Source organism: Kogia breviceps, chromosome 6 (assembly GCF_026419965.1).
Source record: "Kogia breviceps isolate mKogBre1 chromosome 6, mKogBre1 haplotype 1, whole genome shotgun sequence".
NCBI classification, from domain to species: Eukaryota; Metazoa; Chordata; class Mammalia; order Artiodactyla; family Physeteridae; genus Kogia; species Kogia breviceps.
In genome coordinates, this window is record NC_081315.1 from 19,715,278 (window position 1) to 19,741,444 (window position 26,167).

Below are 26,167 nucleotides of genomic sequence, written 5' to 3' on the forward strand. Positions count from 1 at the left end.
AGTCAGCCCAGCTGAGATTATTAACCATTCCTCAGCCACTGCAGCCCTGTACATTGTAAGGAGCTATAGCTCCAGGGGGTCACAGGAGCCCAGAGAAAGAGGGACAGTTGGAAGAAGCTTCCCAGGAAGATGATCTTACATTTAGAGGAAAGGTTATGAATTATTTCTGCTAAACTATTTAAAATTACTAGTTTAATGAATAATTTATAAAGGCAAGTTTGAAATTATCTCAGATACTCTTTATGTTATTTTTCGCAGTCCCAGAAACATGGTGATTTTTGTCTCACGGTGCGTGATTTTTGTTTCACGGTGCGTGATTTCCTTCAAATCACCACTTTTGCCTCTATGGGCAAATACTATTCTTTAGGAAGGAGCCCTGTCTCTTTTGTTCATGGATTTATACCTAGCGCCTAGAAGACTTTCTAGCACTCAATAAATATTTACCACATTAACTTGATAATGGCAACAAAGTTAACCATAGACTAAAATCATTGAAACCCTGGTAAGCATTAGGTATTAGACTAGTATTATTTGAGCTCCAAAAATAAAAGAGCTCTTCTTTGTAGGAATATAAGGCAGCTATATATAATGTCACTTTCTTTTCTTTTCTTTTTCTTTCTTTTCTTTCTACCTCTTACCTATGGCATCTGCCATTAACAGAATGAAACATTGGCATACGAGCCTTCTGAATGTGCTGCCCTGAACTGTGTGCAGTGAGTGAGACACAGATACTCATCTCCTCTGGGTTGACACAAAAAAATGTAGGTTTTTCAAGGTCAAAAGTAATAAGTTTAGGGCTTTCCTGGTGGCGCAGTGGTTGAGCGTCCGCCTGCCGATGCAGGGGACACGGGTTCGTGCCCTGGTCCGGGAGGATCCCACATGCCGCGGAGTGGCTGGGCCCGTGAACCGTGGCCGCTGAGCCTGTGTGTCTGGAGCCTGTGCTCCGCAACGGGAGGGGCCCCAAAACAGTGAGAGGCCCGTGTACCGCAAAAAAAAAAAAAAAAAAAAAAAAGTAATAAGTTTAAATCTATAAGTTTATCATAGGGTTAGTGAAAAAACATAAATAGTGTCCATTAGTAACTGATAACAGGAAGTAGTCTCTGTAATATTCTCTTATTTTTTAAAGAAAAATGTAAGCAAGGGTTAGTTTCAATTACACACACACACACACACACGCACAGCAACTTGCTTTTTTTTATTGTAAATTGAATAAATTAATCCTTAAGGAACTCCCTCTTACTTTTGCAGCTGTTGTGCTATGATAATTTTCAAACCTACAGTGTCTATCCTCTGAAACTCTTGACAGGTCCAGAACCTCCCCCCACCCCCATACTACCCAATCCCTACCCTACCTGCAAGCCATCTCCCTGTGCTTCCTAAAGGGACTCCTTTGCTCTCTGGATTATGCCATTACCAAAAAGTTACAGAATATCTTTTTAGTGTCACTGCAGGTGTAAAGATTCACTGCATGACTCTGAGAAGAATAGGAACTCAAAAATGTAGAAGAACTTGTTTTTTTATGTCTTGTTATGGTTTACCAAAACCACCACAGTCATTTTCCTCACTGAATTAGTCAAGATTCTCCAGAGAAACGGAATGAAGAGAATGGACTGAGAGAGAAAGACAGAGAGAGGTTTACTTTAAGGAACTGGCTCACGGGATTGTGAGGCTGGCAATTCTGAAATCTGCAGGGCGGACCAACAAGCCGACAGGTCCAGCAGACGTTGATGTTACAGCCTTGAGTCCAAAGGCAGTCTGGAAACTGAATTCCTTCCTCTTTGGTGAACCTCAGTCTCTTCTCCTAGGTCCTTCACCCACATTATGGAGGGTGATTGGGTTGGTCAAATTCTACTTACTTAAATATTAATCACATCTAAAAAAATGCTTTCACAGTAACATCCAGGCTGGTGTTTGACCAAACAACTGGGCACCATAACCAAGACAGTTGACACATAAAATTAACCATCACACTTCCCATCATCCAGTTGTTCAGATGTCAGCAGCTCTAAACAACTGTAATCCACCCACACACATTTTGGGATCCCCAACAATCAGTTTGAAAAATGCTGGTCAATAGATTTGCAAAGCAACTGTAACCCAGTGGATAGAAAAATCTCTCAAAATAGCCTGTCCTGGTTTGCAGACTTGAGGATGTGTTGATGGCATGGTAACAGCTGCAATTTGGGTCATGTACATAATATAAACTCTTGGTCAAGGAAGGGTAGATATTGCTTACAGTGTTAAGATATGTTGAATTGTAGCGCTATTACCACTTTCCTGTTTCATGAGAGTGCCTTTCCTGTTTCCTGAGAATGAGGTTATCACGTTTTGCTTAGTGTAGTAAACTGAATAATTGCCTCCTAAAGATATATATTCACATCCTAGTTCCTAGATCTATGAATTTGTTACCTTCTATGGCAAAAGGAGCTCAGCAGTCCTATTTCAGAATACTTCCTCTTCCACAAAACAAGTGTTCTGTGGTGATTATTAATGTTTAGTGATACAGGAGCTAAGTTCATAACTAATATGCTCTACTCGAAGACACATATGTCTAATTGGACTTAGCGCTATATAATCGTATTGCCAGCAGCTACCCCATCAACACCCCCACCTGTGCTTCTGCGTGACAATGATCTGTCCCCTTCTCTAATGAATACTCTTTCTCTTCTACCTTGTAACTTTGTAGCCATAAACCTGAATGGTATCTTAAATCAACTCTTTCCTTCAGAGCGTATAAAGTCAATCATCTAGTCCCGTTAACTTTTCTTTGGAAATGTCTGGCATCTCTGTCCTTGTCCATTTTTACTGCCACCACTCTAATACAGGCCATCAGTTATTTCTCCTTCCTCCTGAAAAAGCTTTCTAGGAGGTTTCCCTAACATGCTTCACCTTTCTTTCCAACCATCCTACACTTAGGTGCTTCCCAAATCATTCTCAGATTCCATTTATATTCTGTCCCTATATTACATATGCTGGTGTTCCCAAAGCTCTCTCTCCAGCCCCTTTACTGCCCCCCAAATTTTCCCAGATATTTTTCCTGCCTTAGTTCACTTTTATTATCAAAATTATTTAATATTTTTAAAAGAATAATTCAGGTTCTCAAGACTCCAAGAAGTCCTCAAAAAATGCCAAATACTCCTTACTAATGAATTCACGCATCTTCGCCAGATAAGTTGATTTACTGCTTGGTAGTATTACATTCCTTGGCTTTCCTTGTGAAACCCATACAAGGACAGTGGGTAGCTTTCTACCTATAAGGCATGGCCTGGTGGTAGTCAACCATCTGATGCCAACCCAGCCCAAGTTGTTTCCACACTCTTGCTGTTCCAGATTTCCTGGATCTTTCTAGGCTCTTTTCTGGCTTCTTTCTAGGTTCCTGGTCCCTTTGCTGTTAAGAATCAGAAGAGACAAAATTGGTAATTTTCAAAAGGTATTTTTTAAATGAACACAGAGGAACACAGTACAATCACACATGTATATACATAAGGTTTCTAGAGATTTCTTATTTTAACCAGAGGTTAGCCACAGTTTGGGCTGGTTAAATGTGGATCAGCTGCATTCTTTTTATTGCCTCATCACTGTCTGGGTTCAGTAGTGGAAAGTGGACTATAAACAACCCTATTCAAATGCTGTGAGATTTAATTTTAATTAATGCCAATTCCAAGAACTGCTAATTAGAAATGCACTTGCCTCTTTGCTTCCTCACATTACCTCCAGACATGGACTCCAAGCTTCCCACTCTTATATTTTTTGTAATATGAGAGATAACAAATTGCACCAAAGGCCTTTAATGGACCATTATTTCCCATGTGCATTTAATTTACAGTATCAAGATTTTAGAAATGCGATAATCTTGGTAGTATTTTTGGTTGCTTGAAATTCTAAATAGGATTAAATGTCTACTCTTTCAACAGACAGGAAGAGTGACACCTCACATGTTACATATGTGCTTCTCCTGTCACAGGGCAATCAGATTCATAAACCCAGCAATGCTCTGTCTTACAGATCCACAGAAATACTAACATTTCATCAGACTCCAAATCCTGTGATGAAAGGAATGAAAATCATTACCTTTCTTCAACCTTCACAAATATCATCCTTACTCCATTAGTTGGTATCTGATTAGCATCAGGGAAAATTACCCTAAAACCATCTGTGACATGGCCTCTAGCTCAGAAGAATGTCCTAAATCCTATAATTCTGACCCCAGCCTTATAAATTTATAAATGAAGAAACTGAGGTGCAGGAAAATGAAAGAACTTTCATAAGCACCACGTAGTTGAGCTGGGATTAGAATGCAGATCTCCTGACTTTTTATCTTCCCTTTTTTGTGTGCTTCATTGTTTTGTCCTATAGTGGCCACCTGGTCATCACACCTTGAGTGAATAAAGATTTACTATTCCAGATAGTGATTTAAGAGAACAATGGATTACAGGGTCATGCACTTCCAGTTTGCATACTCATCTTACTTTAAAAGTTTTAAAGCTAACCCAGGACATATTCCCATTTTACTATTCTGGTGAGCTAGGGTAATGTTTTAGAAGCTTGGTTTGATAACTTCAATCTAATTATTGGACATAGTTTATAGGCATTATGTGGAACTGTTGGAAATGGCTCAGCCCAAACAAACATTTCTTTACTAGGTTCTAGCTCATTTATTTATTTTTATTTGCAAAAACTAATGAAATTGGATTTTCATTGAAAAATTCCCCTGCCAGTCACTTAATTCTGTTCCCCTGAAATTACCATTTGATGGACATTGGCTGAAACAATTGAAAACTGAAACTTTATTTTGTCCGGAAAAAAAGTCAAAAGCAAATTGGCCACACCTTATTGTGAGTTATGACTTTATTCACACCTTGATAATAGAAAAAGATATAAAGAATCTTCATTAATTAAATGGGAATTGCCATGAAATGAAGCAGATGTTATACTGCAGATTAAACACATTCTAAAAAGTTTTTTAAAAATATCTTCTTAAGGAATCTGTTGTATTAATCTAATAGGTAAGATTAACAAACTGTTTGCAAAACAAATGCTGTGAGTTTAAGAAAATAACTAAATGGTCTTTAGGTCTCATAGGACTTCTGCTTCTGATTAAGATGTACAACATCATAAGAGTCTGTTGTTCTTATTGTAATAGTAAGAATAAGCAAGATGATCTTCAAAACCATAGTTTCTTTTTTAAATACAGCAGAAAATAAATGACTAAAGAAATCTAAATGAACTAAATTCCAGAAAGGGACATGTCCTTCACAGAAGAGAAGAAACTCATGACTTCCTTCATCCCTTACAAAGCAGGAGGATAAGAACTCACTATAGATGAGGAGTAAAGAGAAACCACCTGAACATTTAGCAAACATTTAATGGCTATACTTAGGCTACTGTGATGGATGAAAATCCCAAAGAGTCCCTGTTACAGAGTGAGTCTGCATCACCCTCTAACTCTCTTCTGTAGGCTGTCATAAGTGCACAGAGCTAGTATACCAATGGCTGGATGAGGCAGTAAGGTTGAGAGATATCCTTAAAATCCCTGAGGACCACTAGTGGCTGCTAAAGAGTGAGAGTGGGACAGGGTTGCTGAGACAAATCCCATCAAACCTTTTGCCATATGGAAAGCAGCAGTAGACAGATTCTAAATACAGAGAGGCATAAAAGTGGAAAAAACATCTCCAAGCTATTGGAATAATAAGGTGTCTGCTACTGGGATAGTAAGGAGTCTGCCTTAACTGAGTGTATACAGAGGCCCCCCCAAATCTGAGCAAGATGTTCTTTTTTTTATAATTTTTAAAAAAATTTTTAACATCTTTATTGGCGTATAATAGCTTTACAATGGTGTATTAGTTTCTGCTTTATAACAAAGTGAGTCAGCTATACATATACATATATCCCCATATATCTTCCCTCTTGCATCTCCCTCCATCCCACCCTCCCTACCCCACCCCTCTAGGTGGACACAAAGCACCGAGCTGATCTCCCTGTTCCATGCGGCCGCTTCCCACTAGCTACCTATTTTACGTTTGGTAGTGTATATATGTCCATGTCACTCTCTCACTTTGTCCCAGCTTACCCTTCCCCCTCTGCATATCCTCAAGTCCATTCTCTAGTACGTCTGTGTCTTTATTCCCGTCTTGAGCAAGATTTTCTGATGTGAAAAATTCTGGAGGCAGAACTGGAGAGAAAAAAAAGAACCATCCTGTGACCCAAAGGCCAGCAGCCAGTCTGTAGAGCAACAGAGATTTCTTGAGTCTCACCAAAGCTCAGATCCCAAGCTGTGCTGAAGAAAGTTATGATTCTGCCCTCAAAATATTTGAAGCCAGTGGTTAACTAAATCGAAGTAAAGCCTCAGAAAACGACCAAGTTCTGCTCACTTACAGATTAATTTGAATCAGCTTCCAAGTCTAGTTGTCTGACTGAAGAAAGGGTATGCCTTATTCTGGGGGTAAATATTATTTATTTCAGTCCTTTACTACAATGTTCAGCATGCAATATAAAATTACAGGGAACACAAAGAAGGAATGAAAGATTACCTGTGGTCAAGAAAGGAAACAGTCATTAGAGGCAAACACAGAAATGCTCCAGATGGTGAAATAATTTGGATAGGAACATTAAAATAACTATGATAAATATGTTACAGAATCTATTGTAAAAGTTGCACAACATGCATAAAGGATGGAAATTTCATCAGAGCATTGGAAATTATAATAAAAAACAAAAGGAAATTCTAGAAACATAAAGTATCAGAAAATTTTTAGATATTTGATGGGCCTAACTGTAGAAAAAACAGAAGAGAAAAGGATCCGTTTACTTGAAGACAAATTATTCAAGCTGATAAAGAGGAAAAATCCAGAGTCTAAGTAAAGACTTAAAAGAACAAGCTCAGCTCATCTACGTATTAATTTGGCTCAGTTTTGACTCAAGGTCTGTGAGATAATACTACATGATCAAACATGTATAATTGAATTCTCAGAGTAAAGATGAGAGAGAATGAGGCAGAAAAATATTTGAAGAAATAATGGCTGAGAATGATCCAAAATTGAGGAATGACATTAACCCACAGATTTAATAAGCTCTGCAACCCCCTAGTAGAATATATACAAAAATATTATACCTACACATACCATAGTTAAAGGTGTGTGTAGGTATAATATTTTTGTATATATTCTACTAGGGGGTGAAAATCAAAGATAAAGAGAAAATTTTAAAAATGCCTGTGGTAGGGGTGGGGATGAGGACGTGTGTGTTGAGGAAAGCAGGTGCCATACAGAAAACAATTATAAGAATTACGTCTGACTTCTCATTAGAAATAGAGGGCAGAGGACAATGGAATACAAGAGTATATACTGTATGATTCCATTTTATGAAATATAAGATGAAATAAAATTTATCTGTGTTGATAGAAATTACACAGTAGTTGCCTCTGAAGTGGAGAATTGACTCAAATGGAGCAGGAGGGAACTTGTGGTAGTGATAGAAGTTTCTTTAGCTTGTTTTGGGTGATGGTTACATGGGTGTATACAACTGTCAAAATGCATGAAACCCATGACCAGTGTATTTTTAAATATAAATTATACTTCTATATTTTTTCCAGAAGCCAATCGAAACATCAATATCTTTTAGCAAAAACATTCGTGATCATGTGATCTAGAATGAAATCAAGCACTGAAGAATAGCAAGGGACAGCATGTAATACTCCCCTGGGTGACAGACACATTATTTGATCAGCACTCCTTCTCTGACACTGAGTCAATGCCCATAAGAGAGTATAGCCTCCCCAGCAAGTTTTTATTTTTTAAGATAAAGAACTTCCTCATCTTATGCTGTTACAAACATGCTTGTTCCCCACACAGAGCAATCCATTCATATATCAAATTCTTATAACAATCCAATCAAGGCTAAAATATAAAAAGTATGATTTTATAAAAAGCAGGATACTGAAAGACCCAAACTATTTCTTAGCATAATCATACCTCTATTGACATGAATACCTTTATTCATATATAAATTTCATATGTATAGTAATATAATAATATATGCACATACTGAGTGTATTTAATTTGATGTTCTGGAAAAAACAGTGCTAGAGATCATGATCTAATTAGTATTAAAATAATTAATACAGCTCCTATGAATCATTTAATTTTTTGAAATGTTAACTCTGTCATATACTAATTTTAAAAATACCTTAAATTAGAAATTTTCTAGTTATTGGTCATGTGTATTAGCAAGCAGAGCATCTCCTACATAATGAAGATAAGCAGGCAAAATAACCTTATCCAAGAAAATGAAAGGTACTGCTGTCGTGATGACATTGGGGCAGGTTTGAAATGGATTTATCGTTTTGTAAAGGAACAACTATTCCGGCGTCCGTCTCTCAGGATGGTAACTACTTTGGAATAATGACAAGAATGAGTGATCATGAGGTTGGGGCAAAGGTGAGTTAGGACAAGGATGCTTTAAACTATTTGATGCAGAAGAAGGAGAAGGAAACTAATAATTTATTGAATACCTGTTATGTTTCAGACACCTTTCTGGGCACTTTTTATATGTTGTCATTTAATTATCTCAGTAGCCCTACAAATTTGGATGAGAAAGCTGGGCTCAGATACTGAGTGGCTTGCTGAAACTTCACATAGTGAATGTATGGCAAAGGCAACTAACTCTAAGCCCATGCTTTTTGTAACTGTCATATTCTGTATTGCCCAAAGGATATAAAGATATGGTAATTTAGAGGAAATTTCACCTCAACAGAAGTAATAGTGTCTAATGATCAGTGTTGTGTAACCAAGAAACAGGCTGCTTTGGGAAGTAAAAGAACACTCTGTCATTAGAGCTATGCAAGCAGTAACTAGAAGATCATCTTTTATAGACTCTAGGAATGCAATTCTGTTACTGGGTAGGAAACTGGAAAAATGTCCTGCAAAACTCTTTCATGTCTCTAACTTCACAAAGTATTCTAGAAGATTAATGGCTTTTCAGCTACAACTAAAAATGAAATAAAGAAATGGAAAGTAAAGGAGCCAGCCTTCAAACCTGTATTCCCTTTTAGTATCAGCAGCATGATCTTAAATCAGCAGAACTTCTTGCTTTTGTGTGCCAGAGAGCATGGTTCAGAGTATCAAAACTGTTAAGAAGTGAGCCCTGGAAAACCATGTCCACTTGGTCCTTTTTATTCTTCCTGGTTTACAAAAATAGAGAGACTTTTAATGAAGTTTATTGTAGTTGTTTCTAATATTACCTTAAACGTGAGGAATTTACTGACAGGGGAAGTTGGTGAGGTTAAAAGGTGAATGTATTCCTATAATGATTCAACACGTATTTAATGAAAATATATTTTAAGCTGCATTAACAGTGACTTCAAAGTACAACAGAATAACAATGTGCAAGAACAATGCATAAGGCATTTATTGGCGGGTGATGATGTTTCTTGTATATTGTATGGTATGACAAAGAGAAAGATGACCGAGAGCATGTAAAAATCTGACATTATCATGCAAATATTTTTCTTTATTAACTTTGGTTTCGTTTAATTATAGCAGAAATTATTTTATAGTTCATTTAAATGAGAATAAATAGAAAATTATATCTTAATTCCTTTTGGAGAAAATACATTATTTTTATTTTGAAAATTGGTACCTACCTTGAACAGTTTCACCTTTTATAAGCTCATCTTCATAAAATATTTGATAATATTTTAGTCACTGCACACCATATAAGAAGGGACAAGTGCATTTATCATTGAAATACTATCCTAGATTTACCTACAGCCATTTTAGTTCTAACACATTTTGAAGGATAAAATATTTCCTTAGGGTAAGTTCTTAACATGTCCTGAAGATTTTTGTTTTGTTTTGTTATGTTTCCTGTTAAAACATACAAATTAACAAACTAGATAATTTATTCAGCCCTGAAACACCCAAGTGAATTGAAAACTCCAGGTTTAAATCCCCTCTCTTTTCCTTTTTTTTTTTTCTTGGTCTACAAAACAGCAAAGAAGTAAATGAGGCCAGATTCACAGTTTCCCAAAACATTTATGAGGTGGCTGTTTTCATTGCTTTAAAATTTTGCTGGAAGACAATTGACTTTTGCTTTCATGCCTTTGTTTCTGTTGCTATAAGTCTTCACATTGCTTGCTTCTAATAATGCCATAGCTATTAAAGTAAGCTGGTGTGTAATTTCTATAACAATTTTTCTAGCTAGGTGTGAAAGTGTAGAATAATAACAAACCATCACTCATCGGCATGTGTGTGTGTTTGTATGTGTGTGTGTGTGTGTGTGTTGGCATTGTGATAGCAGTATATGTTAATTGTTTTATAGTTATGCATAATTAATACATGTCTTCTAACTAATAGCTAACATATAATTAGGAAATTCAAATTCCAGAACATTGATATGAAACCTGTAAAATCCTGATGGAAATTTCCATATTGAAGATTTTTATAAAAGTGCCTATTTGCTGTTGCAGTTACTTTTTGAAAGAAAAATTTCACATAAAAATCTAACATAACCCCCGCCACAGGAGTTTCATGTTCATTTCAACTTCAAAAAGAAGCAAACTAGGCATGGCAGTAGAAAACACAAAAAGTTTTATAGATGAATTTATTTGTTATTTAGTGTTTGGTTAATGTTGCAGTACGTTGAAAAAGGAGTTATTATAATGTAATGTTTTTGTTTTGTTTTACATTTAGGAGGTCCATATGCCTTTCTAAATTAAACTTACCCAACAAATAAGGGGGAGGCACTAATGCTAGTGAGAATATTAGTTTATATTTGCTTTAAGATGAGAAATAGAAAGAGGGAGAGTCTACATTGCTAAAACCAGTGACAGTTTCTTATTTGCAAAATCACACTAAAAGTCTGCTCTGCTTTGTGGGAATTACTTTTAGGAGTAGATTGCGTTTGACTTTTTCTTATGTGGTTCGAGATTTGATAAAAAATTATCCTATTCTTATGCTTATAGATTCTTATTTGAAAGAACTTCCAACTCTTCTCCACTGTGCAGCAAAGTTTGGCCTAAAGAACTTGGCTATTCATTTGCTTCAATGTTCAGGAGCAACTTGGGCATCTAAGATAAAAAATTTGGAGGGTTCAGATCCAGCACATATTGCTGAAAGGCGCGGTCACAAAGAACTCAAGAAAATCTTGGAAGACTTTTCAGTAAGTTTTTTTCCATTTTATCTCTAAAACTCTTTTTATAAAATTAATATGTTTATATGTGTGTGTGGGTACATGCACATTGCTCTTGAAAATGGTGCTACTGTACAGCTAGTTTTTACGCGTCTGTTGGTCCTGAGTCATTCATTGTCTTAAGCATTCTGCAAGATCATTCAACTTGTTTTCATATGCCATAAACCAGCTCTGACTCCACACTCCCACCCCGAAGTAGCCCCTTTGAAACTTCTCTGGTCCTTCTGGCTTCTCAATAGCCTGTTCAATATTGGAAAGGAGATGTTACGAAGGAAATGAAAACCTGTAAGGCGCTGTTAGGCACATAAAATGAGATAAATATTTACTAGGTTAAAGGAATATATTTTGATAATTATTCAAAAAGTCTGCCCAATAGAAAGCTAATTCATGTTGTTTAACTTTGTTTCTGATATGTGATTGGTTCCCTTTCTCTCTCCGTTAAGTCCCAGTTCTTTATTGTGTGTGTTGAAACTCCAAATTTCAGAACACCCTTTGAAGGATATTCTGTAAGAATGCAACCAAGGGACGATTGAAGGAGGGGATACTACCTTAGCACATAAAACACACTTTGTGTTTCCATAATCAACCTTAGAAAAGCAGTTATTTTCTGTTTGTAACAAAGGTATGCACATTTTGCTCGAGAAAGTGAATTATACTTCTGATGGCTCTTAGGAAAATATAATAGGCAATTATTGTGTTGGTGAACATGTCGGAATTTGTCTTTGGATTCTCAGAAGATAATTTTATTGCCAAAGAACAGTTAATATAGAACACTGAAATGCTTCTGGTCATTTTAGCATATATTCCGATTATTAGGTTAAGTAAATGTAATATTGGACTTCTAAAAACCATCGGTATTTCCAGAGAGTAAAATGACAACCAATCTAACTTTTTTCTCCACTTTTAAGAAACAGCAAATAGTTATCAGAAGAGCATGGGTATCATCCACCATCTGGAATTACTTGTATTTAAAATACAAGTATTTATTTTATTTACAATAAATACAGAAATTAAGTTTTTTAATAAAATTAATAAACTACTTTTTTATATTCTGTGTCCTTCAAATGAGGAATAAGCATAATTTTTATTCATGGAAAGGTTTTAGATAGTGATTGTCATATATCTGATGAATGCGTTCATTTTCGTTATTATCCACTGTACATAGTCATTGACCAGTGGAACATGGCATCTATCTCAGGTAAGTCGATGAATCGATTCAGCCTTGTAAATTGGCCCACAATGGTCCTATTATTCCTACACCCTGGGTACTCAATTCTCTACAACCTTATTCTCGAATTTTTAACCACTGGTGGACTGAAGTTAAAATTTCCCCTAGAAGTCTTCAACATCCAGGGTTACTTTCCAGGATGATCCCTGATTTTCAAAGAGTGACGCTTCCACTTATGGTTCTCCAATGAGGACTCAGCTTTTAACAGATGCAGCCCCATGCAAAACTGCACATACTTCACAAATAACATAGTGAATAATATGATAGTAGATACGAAAGCAACTATGAGGGTAGGATTTGATGGATGTGGGAAATGATTATTTTTCTCTCATCCTCTGGGTATTTATACCTTTACTCCTGCAATAATAGCATTGATACAAGTAGGTTGGTATCACTGTCTTTAGGTGACTATTTATTCTTTCATAGCGGTTGCATTCTAATTTTGCAGAGTTGTACTTGATAATTATTCTATGAAATTTGTTAAATTATTTCATGTATTCCGTCTCTTTGTGAGCTGTTACATTTTGCCAGCATGTCTATAGCAGACATTGACATTATAGGTAGGACAGATCAATTATTTTGCAGATGTTCTGCTGTCACTAAGGAAGTGACTATGGAAGTGTCTCAGATAAACACATGTTGAGACTTTATACTATAAATTATAGTAGCTATGTCTTTTTAAAATTATATCTAAACTTAATAGAGGAAAAATGTGCAATCTATTTGCATTGCTAAAATACTTTGTTTATTTCATAACATTTACATAGCTTTAATGTTATAACCACATTCTGATAAATCTCAGATTTGTCACATATGCATTCAAATTTTCCATGAACTATTTTTCAGAATTGTTGAAAGGAATAGGTATTCTTTCAGTTTGCAGTTTATAATCCACCAATTGACCATACTTCTGTACTGAAGAAATATATATATTTTTAAATTCAAACATACCCCCCAACTGATTTACTGATTTCTTCAATTCTTCCTAATCCTCCATCAGTGAAACATAGTTCATTTTAGAATCTCACAGGGAGTTACAACACAGTGAGTTTGGTCATTGCTGAATAAAATGGGTAGGTAGAAGGAAAAAGTCACTCATGACTTTTTAAAATAAAGATAAAAAGAGAATCATTAGCAAGCATTCATAAACGAACAAGTGCCATCCATATCTTAGTGTTAGCTAGGTGAATAAGGAGGAAGGAGGAGGAGCCTCATATCACATTCTTGATATTTATTCGTGGCATTTTTTACTTTGAAAGGTTAATAATTTATGTACAATCTATGAATAGAGACTTTTGATTATGAATGAGTAGCTTTACAGTTTTGATAGTTATCTAATTAACAACTACACTTGTTTCGTGTTTTCAGTACTATTATAGATAATAATACCATACATTTCTATAACCCATAAAATCTTTCAAATAAACTACTCAATTTTCAGTTTCTGACAATGCCTTCTAGAAGAAGTAATATGAAAGGCGGATGGACAAAGAGCAAGAGGGTTGGTGTTTAAATCCACAATTGAGTGTGAACCACAGTTTGCTTCATAGAATTCTTGAGGAAATCTCAGACTATTTCAAATACGAGTAGCAATACTGACAACTAATTCAGTCCTCTAAAAACTTACCTTTTAAGTCAGAAATACCTGAGAATTTGAAACTAAACTGGAACTTGGCCACAGATTACAAGATACTTTGTGATTTAAGGTGAAGTGTACAGCAAAAATTAGAATGTGTTTTAAGCAAAATAATATGTGATATTTCTTTGTGTTATCTTGAGTATGTCACCCCATTTACCTCCATCAGTTTTATTAAACACTTCAGAAAATGATTAGACCATGTGTATGTAGACAGGGAAATACGTCCTCCTCTGTGGGCCTTCTGTGGGCTTGGAGAACCAACAGATGTTTACCAGGAACAGTATCCACTTAGTATCTTTTCTCTTCCACCACAGTGTTCACTCGTATAGTTTGCTGTATATATTAATAAGATCTTAATCATACATAATCTTCATGAAAATTTCAGAAATAGAAAGTCACTTTCTCTAGCTGACTTTTCAGGAGGACACCTAACTGGGAATGTTTCTGGTGCCCACGTCTGTGATGGGATTCTTGTGACAGCCAGCTCTCATTGACTTAGTCTGACACTGCTGTTTGTCCCTGTGTACTGTGTGTGTGTGTGTGTGTGTGCGCCCGCGTGCCCATGTGCACCAGAGAGAGCGAGCACGGGATTGATTCTGTCGCCCTCTAGTGTCTGCCTGATAGACAGTGACCCTGATGTTTTTCCAAAGGTCAGGGGTTTGGAATGACAGTACAGAAGAGGTAGATGTTGAAGCACCTGGAGGATCCCTAATATAGAGCAAAGACTGACTGATTGGTGTAGGAGCGCATTACTCGGAAGTTAGGCTTTATGCTTCGGCCAGTGAACATTCACCTTTCTTGGCCCATTATTTCTCTCAGTCTTGGCTTTGCTCATTTGGTACTTTATATACCGCTTTGTTCTCCAGAGCAGCGGTCCCCAACCTTTTTGGCCCCAGGGACTGGTTTCAAAGACAGTTTTTCCATGGACGGGGTGCGGGGGAGGGAGGGGGGACGGCGGAAGGTTCAGGTGTTAATGTGAGCGATGGGGCGGCAAACAAAGCTTCACTGGCTCTCCTGCGCCGCTCCCCTCCTGCTGTGCGGCCGGGCTCCTAACAGGCCTGGGCTGGTACCGGTCCACAGCCCGGCGGTTGGGGAGCCCTGCTCTAGTGGGTTATTCCATTTAATTTAGTAAATATTAGTATATGCTAATTCCCTCTAAATGGCAGCATACCCTGCTTTGCTTATGTAGTTTTTCTTTCTCGTAAGTCTAGAAGCTAATGATGAGTAATGGCCTCCCTTACCCTCCCACCATCAGGTGCCCATGAGGTGCTCAGCATGTATTTACTCATAGATGGGACAGAAGGCAAGTGTCAGATTTAAGGACTTGTTTGATCTCACTTACCCAGTAATATCCTTAACTGGATTCCATGTTTTAAAAAAATATTGCTCATATTCTTTCTATATTCAGGATAGTTTTTAAGTTTAGGTTTAGTATATTCATAGACAAATAACACAACTGCTATCTTCAGCATTTATTTTTAATACGCCAGCCTACAATGAATTTTAGAATTCTGGCCTTTGTTCAATACTGATGTTCTGTTAGAACTCAAGAAACTGGAACAAGTCACATAACTGCACTTGAGTGCATGCATTACAAATGTGCAGTCTATGAATAGAGACTCAGTTATGCTTTTGGAGCTACTTAGCAATCTCTTTCTAAAATCCCATTAAATGCACCATAGCGGCGCATTACAGAATTTTATTCTGCCCCAAGTCCTCAAACTCAGTTTTGATGCCCTAACTCTGCAGCTCTAAACATCCTGTTAAAACTCCCTCAACTCCTTCCTCTTCTTTGTCAAATTTTTATTTTTCCTCTAGTCATGGGGTCTTGGGATCCAGCCACGTTGGATTTGAATCCTAACTTCATCAAATACCACATTTTCATCCTTCGGCAACCTCTTTGTTTTCTCTCAGCTTCAGTTTCTTTGTTTGCAAATAGGAAAAATAATTCCTTACAGGATGTTTTTAGGACCTGATGTTCACCTTATTTTCTTTTGATTTATTGTTATTCATATCAACTTGAGACCTCACCATCAATCATATCCTCTCTTTCTCCTGCATCATTCATCTCTCCCATTATACTGACTCTTTCCTGAACAAGCGTGTTCAAATACACACACATGCACACACACACGCTTCCAACAACCCTGCCTTCTCTTTGATCTCTTTTTCAGTACCAGAACTAACTAAAAGAAAGACTTCGTTTCACGCATTTCTTTCCTCCTAACAATCCAAGCTTTGCATTCAACCCACTACTGAAGCTGCTCTGTCAAAGGCCATTAATAAGCTACCATAGATCAGACCCATTGGATTCCTCTCAGATGTTCTTTGGCTCAAGCTTTGGCACTGGATTCCCTGACCCTGTCCTCCTCCTAAATCTCCACTCACCCTTTGTGACTTCCTTCTCTTTCTGCATCAGTTAAGCTTCTTTCTACATAGTCTTCTCTGGTGATTGATACCTAAATCATTGTCTTAAACCTGGACCTTCCTCCTGACTTAAAGTTCCAGTTTTAGTTGCAAGCTGAATGTGTCCACATGGATATGTTACAGGCCTCTAGAGCTCAACAGACCCAAATGATGTTTTTCTTTTCTCCTGGCTAATGGCATAATTATCTGCAATACTTACTTGGCCAAAATTTGAAAGTCATTTTTAACTCCTGATTAGAAAGCTACAAATGCATATACTATTTCCCATTTTTCAGATGAGGAAACAGATTTATAGAGATAAAGTACCTTGCCCAAAGTCACCCTGCTAAAAATATGTCTGACTTAACCCCAGATCCATTCTCATAGCCTCCCTCTCCCTCATACAACCCTGATCCACACCATCCATTCAGTTACCATATCTTAACAGTTGTACTTACACATCATCTATCACATCTGTTCCCTCTTTTTCCTTCTCTCTGTGGCTCCCTTGGTTTGTATGTTCATTATCTCTCTTCTGGTCGGCTGCACTAAAAAGCCCCCTAGGAGGTCTTTCCTTCCCAGTCTTTTTGGCCTCAAACCATCCCATATCAGGCTGAATACTGAGGACCCACCACAACATAGCCCAGCTTACTATTTTAGCCTCATCCTTAATTGCACATCTCAGCTGCCAAAGTCCATTTGTCCCTCCTTCTTTTCATTATTTCAAGCTATTCCCTTTACCTAGAAGTCCCTTCCTCCTTAATAAAATATCCTGATCTCTTAACCATGCCCAAATCTCAGCTCAAACTCCACCTATTCCAGGAAACTCTCATAGAAAGAGGCTGTAAGTGTGTACTTCCACTGTCTAACTTTAATCTCCATCACAAATTTTGGCCTAATCTAGGAACATTATGTGCTAGCGTCTGAGAGCCACCTATCTGAGATAGGTGGCTCTGGAGCCACCTGAGTCTAAATACTGACTCTGCTACTTTCCAGCCATGTGCCCTGAGTACATTACTTAATCTCTCCTTGCGTCAGTTTCCTCATCTCTAAAATGGAGATGAACACCTTTTTTGGTACCATTGTTATGATAAATAAATATAAATACGTGTAAAACATGTACAAGAATATCTGACAAGTAATAAGCACTTTAAAAGTTATATGTAATTATGTATTTTTCTCCTGTTATTCTGTTTCTGAGGACCCATTCTTTTGTGGGACTTTTTATAGTTTAAAGTATTAATAAGTACTGGTGAACGGTTATTTATTTTTATTTACTTGTTTGTTTTGCATGTCTGTCTCTCCAATAGATTATGAATTCCATGAGGGCAAGGACAGTTTTATCTCTTTTACCACAGTTTCCCTGATATCTAACACGATTTTTGGCCAACACTGTGGGTTCACTACATAAGTGTTGAATGAATTAATTAATCAATCAATGTTGATTACATTAACTTTCCAGTTCCTGGAGGCAAATGTCATGCTCTGTTTATTCCATATTCCCCACAGCATCTAATAGAGTATCTTCCAGGTTGTAGATAATAAATGTTTATTGAATAACAACAATAGTAAAGGCTCTTACCCTAAGGAGAATTTTTTAAGTGTTATTTGGATAAATTTATCCAAGATGAGAAATAAATATTATTTTCTTGTAGTTCTTTAAGACAAGTGACTATGGGGACAAAAAATTCAGATAAAAGAAAAATAAACCAAAAAAAAGAAAAAATTCTTGTAGCTTCCAGGAACTTACCATTAGTGAAAGAGACATTTAAAGCTGTTCATTATCACAGTACAAGTGGTTTTGATCTTGGCAAATATTCCAGTGTTTTAGTGTTAATACCCACACTTAATCTTCTTGAGTCTCTCTTCAAATCCTACACTTAATCTTCTTGAGTCTCTCTTCAAATCCTACACAAACAACTTTTGCCCTTTAAGAACTAGATTCAGGCCAATGCAATACATTAAAACATTATCCACCACATTTATCATCTTTTATCTAAACATCTAGAGGTATTTTGTGATTTTATTTCTATATTGTTCTTACTAAACTTTATTTTCTTAGGAATAGAATATCTAGATATTCCAGTTTTCTTATTTGTAAATTATCTGTCCTAGCAACAGTAGGCATTTACATGGCAAGGACCACTTGATAAATTATGTGATTGTTGTTTTATTGCAAATGAAAAGAAAGGGAAAGAGATCATATGCTTCTCTTGTGAATATGAGAGAAATAAGCAGTTTCATTTTATATTTGTTATTGTCAGTTTAATAAAGTAGGTAGTTAATGAACAATTACTAAGCACGAGGATACTATTCATTGCATTTGTTGACTAGTAGCATAATTATTGTGAATGACTTTAATGAATGCTTTTTGAATAATGGAATTATAAATACCATTGGTTTGGGGGAAGTCTTAAGGAACATTCACATGAGAATACACAACTATGAAAATACACAAGATCAGAATGGAGGTCGTTTTGACTTTTCTTGATTGTGAACATTTGCCATGAAATTACGAATTGGCTGTTCATATTAAGTGTACTGATCTAACATGCATGATGTTAGTGGTCTTGTTCCTATAACACAACCTGAAACGTGTCTTAAAGTTCATTCAGTGCAAGCTCATTCTTTTTGTTCCGTATAGATCTGACTCAATAAAGGAAGGGAAAGAAGAGAAAACAAGCTAGCCTTTATTGAGTACTTCTGTGTCAAGCATTATGCTTGGTGCTTCCACATTAGATCAATATACTAATTTGTGTGAATTAGACATTTTTACTCCCATTTTACAGATCAGGAAATTAAACTAAGACTGTTGATTGCAGATGTGCAGTAATCTGGCAGAGCTGTATTTCTCATCTAAGCCCAACTAAGTTCCAATTAATGATTTTTTTAAACTACTGCTAACTAAGTTCCATTTAATGATTTTTTAAACTACTGCTTATCTCTTTCTTCCTTAAAATCAAATACTACCAATGTATTTTCTTTTTCATCTTTAGTATTTATATTCTGGTAATACACAAGTAGACTGATGACTCTGTTGAACTTTATATGGAAAAAAAAGAAAATGATGGTAAGCATTGGAGCCTAGGAACCAAAGAGGAGAGAAAACTGTCCCTACAGGAAAGGGATTAAATTCATTTGCGAAATTATTTAAATTGTGGTTTTAAACGTTTTGTTTAACTATTTTGATTTTTAAAAGTGACTTTTTAAAACAAATATTAAGACTTTTTCCCTCAAAGCAATTATGTAAGAAGTAAATTGATATTTATCCTGTATTATAGTGTATTGTATTTAAGTGAAAAAACAATGTCTAAAGGAGCAGCGTGTAGGCATTTCTAGTTGGAGTTAGAAGACTTGTCTGGAAAGAAGCAATTATGGGATTTGTAGGGAAACGTACAAATTCAACTCCTGATTATAATTACATTTTCATTTAACAGGAAAAGGATGTTTCTTTGTAAAAGGAAAAATTGTGCAATAATCTCACCCCCTAAATCATGAATGCTTAAGGCTGAAGCCCCTCGGTGGCGGGGTGCTCAATGAGCAAAGTACCTCAGGCAAAAGAAAGTCTCACTGGTGCTGAAATTGCTCATGACAAATAAAGTGATAGCTAGTGTCCCAGAACATGATGAAATAGATGAACATAAAAATGTCCAAAACATCTTCATAAATATTAAAAGACCCTGAAATGGCAGGATGGTATTTGGAACAGTTGAAATCACATGGAATTTTTCCTAAGAAGATAAATCATGAACAGAATTTTAAATAAGGAGCATTTAATGGAGAAACATGAAGGATGCATCTGGGTGAAAGGAATGGAATGTACAATTCTGGGGAGAAGGCAGAGTTCCTGGACTAGAAAACAGTCACTTTATGTGATTTTTTTTCATGGAATACATATTCTCCTTTGCTTTGTGTACAATAATGACCTAGGTAGGACCATAGATCTATATTTTTTAAAAAACTTTAACATTTAATATGGGATTTTAATAAAATATATAATAAGGAATCCTGTTTTAGAACCTAAAAGAGCTTATATACACATTCATGGTAGGTATTTAAAAATCCAGACAATAGGTTTTCTGTTTTTTGTCTTTTTTGTTTTTACTAAAAATAAAAGTGAAAAATGCAGTGAAATAAATCAAGATATTTTTCATTCCTTTAGTCTACTCTTTTTGTGGAAAGATTTTCTTTTCTAAATGTTTCTCATTATTCATCACTTCAAGGGAGAGAAAAAATAACACAGAATAGGAAGGAAAAAAAAAAGATTGCAATTTAGTGGTACTTTGATTTGATCAGAATATCATAAAATAAAGCACCTTGTGAGACATACAGACACACACTCCAACTGAGAGAGAGAGAGAGAGAGAGAGAGAGAGAGAGAGAGAAACAGCAGTTGCCATTTAAAGGAATTATTAAGAGAATTCCCTGGCGGTCCTGTGGTCACGGACTTGGTGCTTTCACTGCCAGGGCCTGGGTTCAATCCCTGGTCTGGTCGGGGAGCTAAGATCCCACAAGCCACAAGGTGCGGCCAAAAAAAAGGAATTATCATTATTGTCCAAATTATTATTGGTAATAATAAAAGTAAAATTTTTGAAAATAGATTTGTTGAATTTTATAACATATCTAGTAGCAGTCAAGGTAACTGAACATCTGCTAAAGATCTATTTTGTTTCTCATACCATACGTTATATGTATATTTCTAAGAATTTAATGTGGTACTTATTCTGTATTCAGTTCCTATTCTTTATTTATATATTCAACTTCAGTATACGAACAAGTTGTTGATATTTTAAGAACAAAATTTGTGACTATACATCCATTTTAATTTCTGAGAAATGACAGATTTTGTTTTCCTTTCTTAAAATGATTAGGTTATGAATGCCACATAAATCAACATCCATATTTTTAAGCTCTCACTAGATCGGAAATTTCTTTTTAGTGGATCACTTATCCATGCCAAGCTGAGATTTTCCTTTATAGAATTCAACCTGATTATACAGAGATCTTGTCCACTGTTTTATGAATCTATGTCTGGGCATGCAATCTGAATGAAGAATACAGAAGACAAAATTCCATGATAAGTATTTAAAAATGAATACCTACTTTCTTTAATGTAGCATTCATAAACCAACAGTAATACAGAAATAAATAAATTTTATATTTGATATCTTCCAATGAGAAAATGCATCTATTTACATTTTCCTTTTAATTTAAACATAACACATGGTTATTTTAGAATATTTGGAAAATAAAGAGAGATATAGAGGTTACTTATAATTCCACTTTCTAGAAATAACCACTTTAAACATGCATTTCCTTACATTCATGTTTGGAAATTTAAATAAATTTAAATGACTCAAAACCCATTATTTAGCTAAAAGGTTCTCATATTCGAATTATCCCTAGAACTTTTAGAGTAAGAGATTTCTTATGTCTTTCCTAATAGTGCATAACTCCATGCTCTGGCTTCTTTTTTATACTTCCACGTTCTGGGGGTAGCATCCTCTTCCAGTTCTCCCAGATCCCAGACAATGTTGACCTTTTCCTTAGATTCCCACACAAACACCATTCACAGAGACCTCTGTGTCAATAGCAAATTTTAGTGCAGGTTTAGAGGCATAGAGGGAGTTTCTCTGTAGCAATGACCCTGGCACTAATCTTGACCCATAATAATTAGCCTTTTTGCCTCCAAATACTGCCCCAAACAGGCCTTACTTCGCTGCTTTTGCAGGCTCTCAGGAGTTTAGTCATCTTCTTTCATTCTTGTCCATTTAGATCTTTAAAATATCACTTTCCTTCTTCAAACAATTTATCAAGGAACTCGAATAAAGTCCTCTTTATCCTCAAGAAGAATCCTGGTGTCAGCTATTAGGAGACATATTTGCTCCATTTTATTCTTACAAATTTGTTGTATTGCAAAAATGTTTTATGTTCTGCTGTTTTAATTTACAATTATATTCAACTCCTTTATTTATTATTATATACTTCTTGTAAACATGATAGCCTAGTTTTTAGTAGAAATATAATATGAGATTAATCCTTTTGGGTATAAACCCAAGAGGTTACTGCTTGCATTGTTTGCCTTCACTTGCTCAAAATTCATCAGAGAAGAATCAATCAAAACTCCAACATCAAAAAAAAACCACAACAAACAAACAAACAAACAAACTCCAACATCTATGCCAAAAAGTAGGCATGGCCCTATCTGAAATGTGTAAGAGGTTTTGAACAAGTTAGAAACCCCAAATGATTCTCATCAGGTGCAAAATAACAAATTTTGATATATCAGGGCCACAGCACCAAGCACAGCGCCAAGACTGGCTGTGAGTGCTGAGCCTATGCAAGTGGGAAGTGGCTGAATTTCCCTCCCTGAGGACAGAAAAATCACTACAACCAAGTCGAGCAGCTTTGCTTTGGACCTCTTAGAATTCTGACTTTAGGACTAGAAGCAGATTTCCTTGATAAAAATTTGCTACCCTAGTTTGGATTTAATACCCTTCTTATAAGACTGATATTTATTTCTAGGGATAATCCCTGACTGATTTGAGGAAAGGAAAGAGAAATCATGCCATTTAAGAGCACTTAGCAGTCATATTTATTTAATCACACAATGTGCTGCTCTAATAACGTTTGAGCCTAGACAAGCATCACCAGAAAGAGAAGAGAGATTTTTATCTAATACTTACTTGATATTGATTCAATATGAACATTGATTCAAAAGTGAAAAATCCAGTCTATCGGTGAGTTGCTTGATATGCATGATACCAAAGTTTACTAGTTATTCATTAAAATTTTGTATAAGTGCCTTAGGTTTTAGAAATTGAAATTACACAAGAACAAAAATTCTCATCATTTTGATTTTAGCATTTATCAGAAACATGCCCATTAAACTCTAAAATCAGATGAAACATGTATGGGGAAAAAAAGCAGAGGAATAGAGGGGCAGGTGAGAGAAAGAAACAGACATCTGTAGAACAGAAGAAATGGGTAAGGCAGCTGTCTGTGGTATTTCTGCCTACTCTGTAACTCTGAGAAAATACTTGCCTTTTAATTAGTATTTTTTTACACGTTTTTCAGGAGAGACATTTCTCCTGGCCACTAAGCCCAGTGTATGTCACTGCTTAAAATAGACTTTCCCTGAAATGGTGTTAGTTTGACTTAACAGAGTCAAGCAAAAATCCCATTTGTAATTCTCAGTAAGAACTATTTACAGATGTCCAAGCTGCTGTTTTTTCACTGTGTTGCTACATAATAAATGATTCATATTTTCATAAATTCCTAGAAAAGCTAACAGTATCTGTTTACTTTCTCTTTATGTACACACAGGTTATAACCTTAAAAAAAGTTTTCTCGAGTTCTTATCCCTTATTCTGCTTCCCATACAGAAGGAAACACAGTCACAAGGGTCGGGACCATACCCAGATAGTCTCCGTGGCAATCTGATTTGGGAGGGGGCGGGGAAATTGGGGCAAGCGCCCTGGGGAAAGCAAGATGAGTAAAGTATGTGAATAGTCTTTGAGTGTTTTTTTTTCCAACTCAAACAAGTTATTGCATTATCAGTTTGTGTTACCCCAAATGAAATGAACTCTCGTTAAACTCCAAGAAAGCAAAGATTTTATAATACAAATATAGTACACGTTTTATGTTTCCAACTTTTTGAAAAGGCACAATGTAATACTTCCATAATTTGGGTTTTCTACATCAGATATGCTATATTTTCATAAACAAAGTGTATACACACTTTTCTCAGAATATCAAAATTTTCATCCTCCTTATTCCAAGGTCTGTTTTGTCTCCTCTGTTTCATAATTGTGAAGTAAATTTTTTGCTTCAGTTGTATAATCAGTATTTATTTAAATGTTTTATTGTTTAAAAACTTGTTTTCAGAATTAATGATTCTTTTGATAAGCTCTAAATGGCACTTTGTCCTAGCAACAGCTGAACCCTGAGAAGTCACACCTCATCATCCCAGGCAGAGAAAAATCTTACCCTTTTGAGATGTCATAATACCCTTCCTGAATGAGATTGATCTTGCAATATTTGGTTTGAATATCTATGTACCCTCATTTTTTGGAAAGTATTCTTTATATCCACTCTAAGCCCCCCAGTCTACAATTTAAGCTCATTTCCCATTGTCCTAATGTCATACTTCATGGAAAACAGCTGGGCGGCAAATTCAGCCACAGCAAATGCATATTTTGGAAGAACTTATAATATCTCTGCTCTCATCTTCATTGTTCCAAATACCATAGCTGCGTGGAATCAGTCATGGTCTATGAGAACAAACAACAAATATTATTTTGATTACCTATTGACTCAGTACATAGTGATTTTAATGCTTATTAAGTTAAAAGTAATTGAATACCCACAGGTAACAAGGCAATCCGTGAAAGTAATAGAGGGAAGCAGTATATATGTGCTTACAGTTCTTCTCAAATAGGGATAATATGTCATTAAAATTTTTTTTCAAGGTTGAAACAATATCTCATTCTGAACAGATAATTCATTATCTTTAACATATTTGCTTCAGACACTGGTGGTCTTCAGTATCCTACCAAGGGTCACACTCCTGCATGTGTTGGCTAAACGGTCTTTAAAGTCCCGTGGAGCCCTATGTTTTTATAATCCTTAGACTTCCAATTTCTTAGAAACCTTCAGAACTTAAGTTCTTTTGTTTTTTTCTGGCTTCTTTCGAACCAATTAGCTTGTGTAGAATAGAGTAGTCTAGAGCTGTCACTTGTACGCCTGCTGGTCAAAAGGAAATGCAATTTCAGTGAGGACAAAATTAATCATAAATGTTAATTAGAACAATCAGTATTGACATTGCAGCTTTAGAGAGTGGACCTCATGAAATAAACACAATGGCATTGTGCTTTCAGAATAAAAGTATGCAAAGGCAAATTAATTAAAATTTCATTGGAAAAATATCCCTTGGAATTTCTTCTCTATTAATTGGCTTGAATTTCATTCATTCTTGATGCTTGAGGATAGAAAAGGGTGTTTAATATAATTCAATGTAGATTGGGTATGTACTTTTCTACTGGTATCATGGCATGGTTTCTACTTTGAATTTATATAAAGGTCTTTCCAAGGTCAGATTACTTATGAGAAAAGTGCAGAACTAAATATATAAATATTTTTAAAGGAATATTCAAAAAATATCATAGCTCTGAGCCAAGCTATATGATTTCTTCTTCATCTCTCCTATGTAGCAACACCTTCCTTGTGATATATATGGATGTGAGAAATTAAAGATTATGTCTGACTTATTTTGCCTCCAAAAATATAATATAAAAGGAAAATAGGTGGTACCAGATGAACGCTAAATTTTTAGATTTGTTTTTTAAGTAAATTAATCAGCTATCACTTGAGCCAAAAAAATCAATAGTCTCTCCAATTTTAGTTTGGCAAGTCAATGTATTGATTGATTTAACAAATATTTGAGTACCTATTAGATTCCAGGTATTGTTCTAAACACAAGGATTTCAAAATGAACTAAAATTCCTGCCATCATGGAACTCAAATTCTAATGGGAAAAAAGACAGATTGTAAGCAAATAAAATGTAAAATTTAAGCCATAGAATGTATCAGATGGACATTACTGTATAAGGCCAAGAAGAAATAAGAAAGACCACCTAGTGTAGGATGGTTTGGGAGGAGTTGGGAGAAGGCAATTTTGAAATGAGTAGTCAGAGGAGTCCTTCCTG

At 35.7% G+C, this 26,167-nt stretch overlaps 1 protein-coding gene across 3 annotated transcripts in view; it reads left to right on the plus strand.

Moving 5' to 3' along the window:
* Positions 1 to 26,167, plus strand: part of BANK1 (B cell scaffold protein with ankyrin repeats 1) — a 325,922-nt gene that overhangs the window by 127,628 nt on the left and 172,127 nt on the right. For all 3 annotated transcript variants that reach the window (XM_059067310.2, XM_067036904.1, XM_067036903.1), the window contains exon 7: positions 10,961 to 11,157. In XM_059067310.2, coding sequence (XP_058923293.1) covers positions 10,961 to 11,157 — 197 coding nt within the window. The remainder of the gene's footprint in view (positions 1 to 10,960; positions 11,158 to 26,167) is intronic.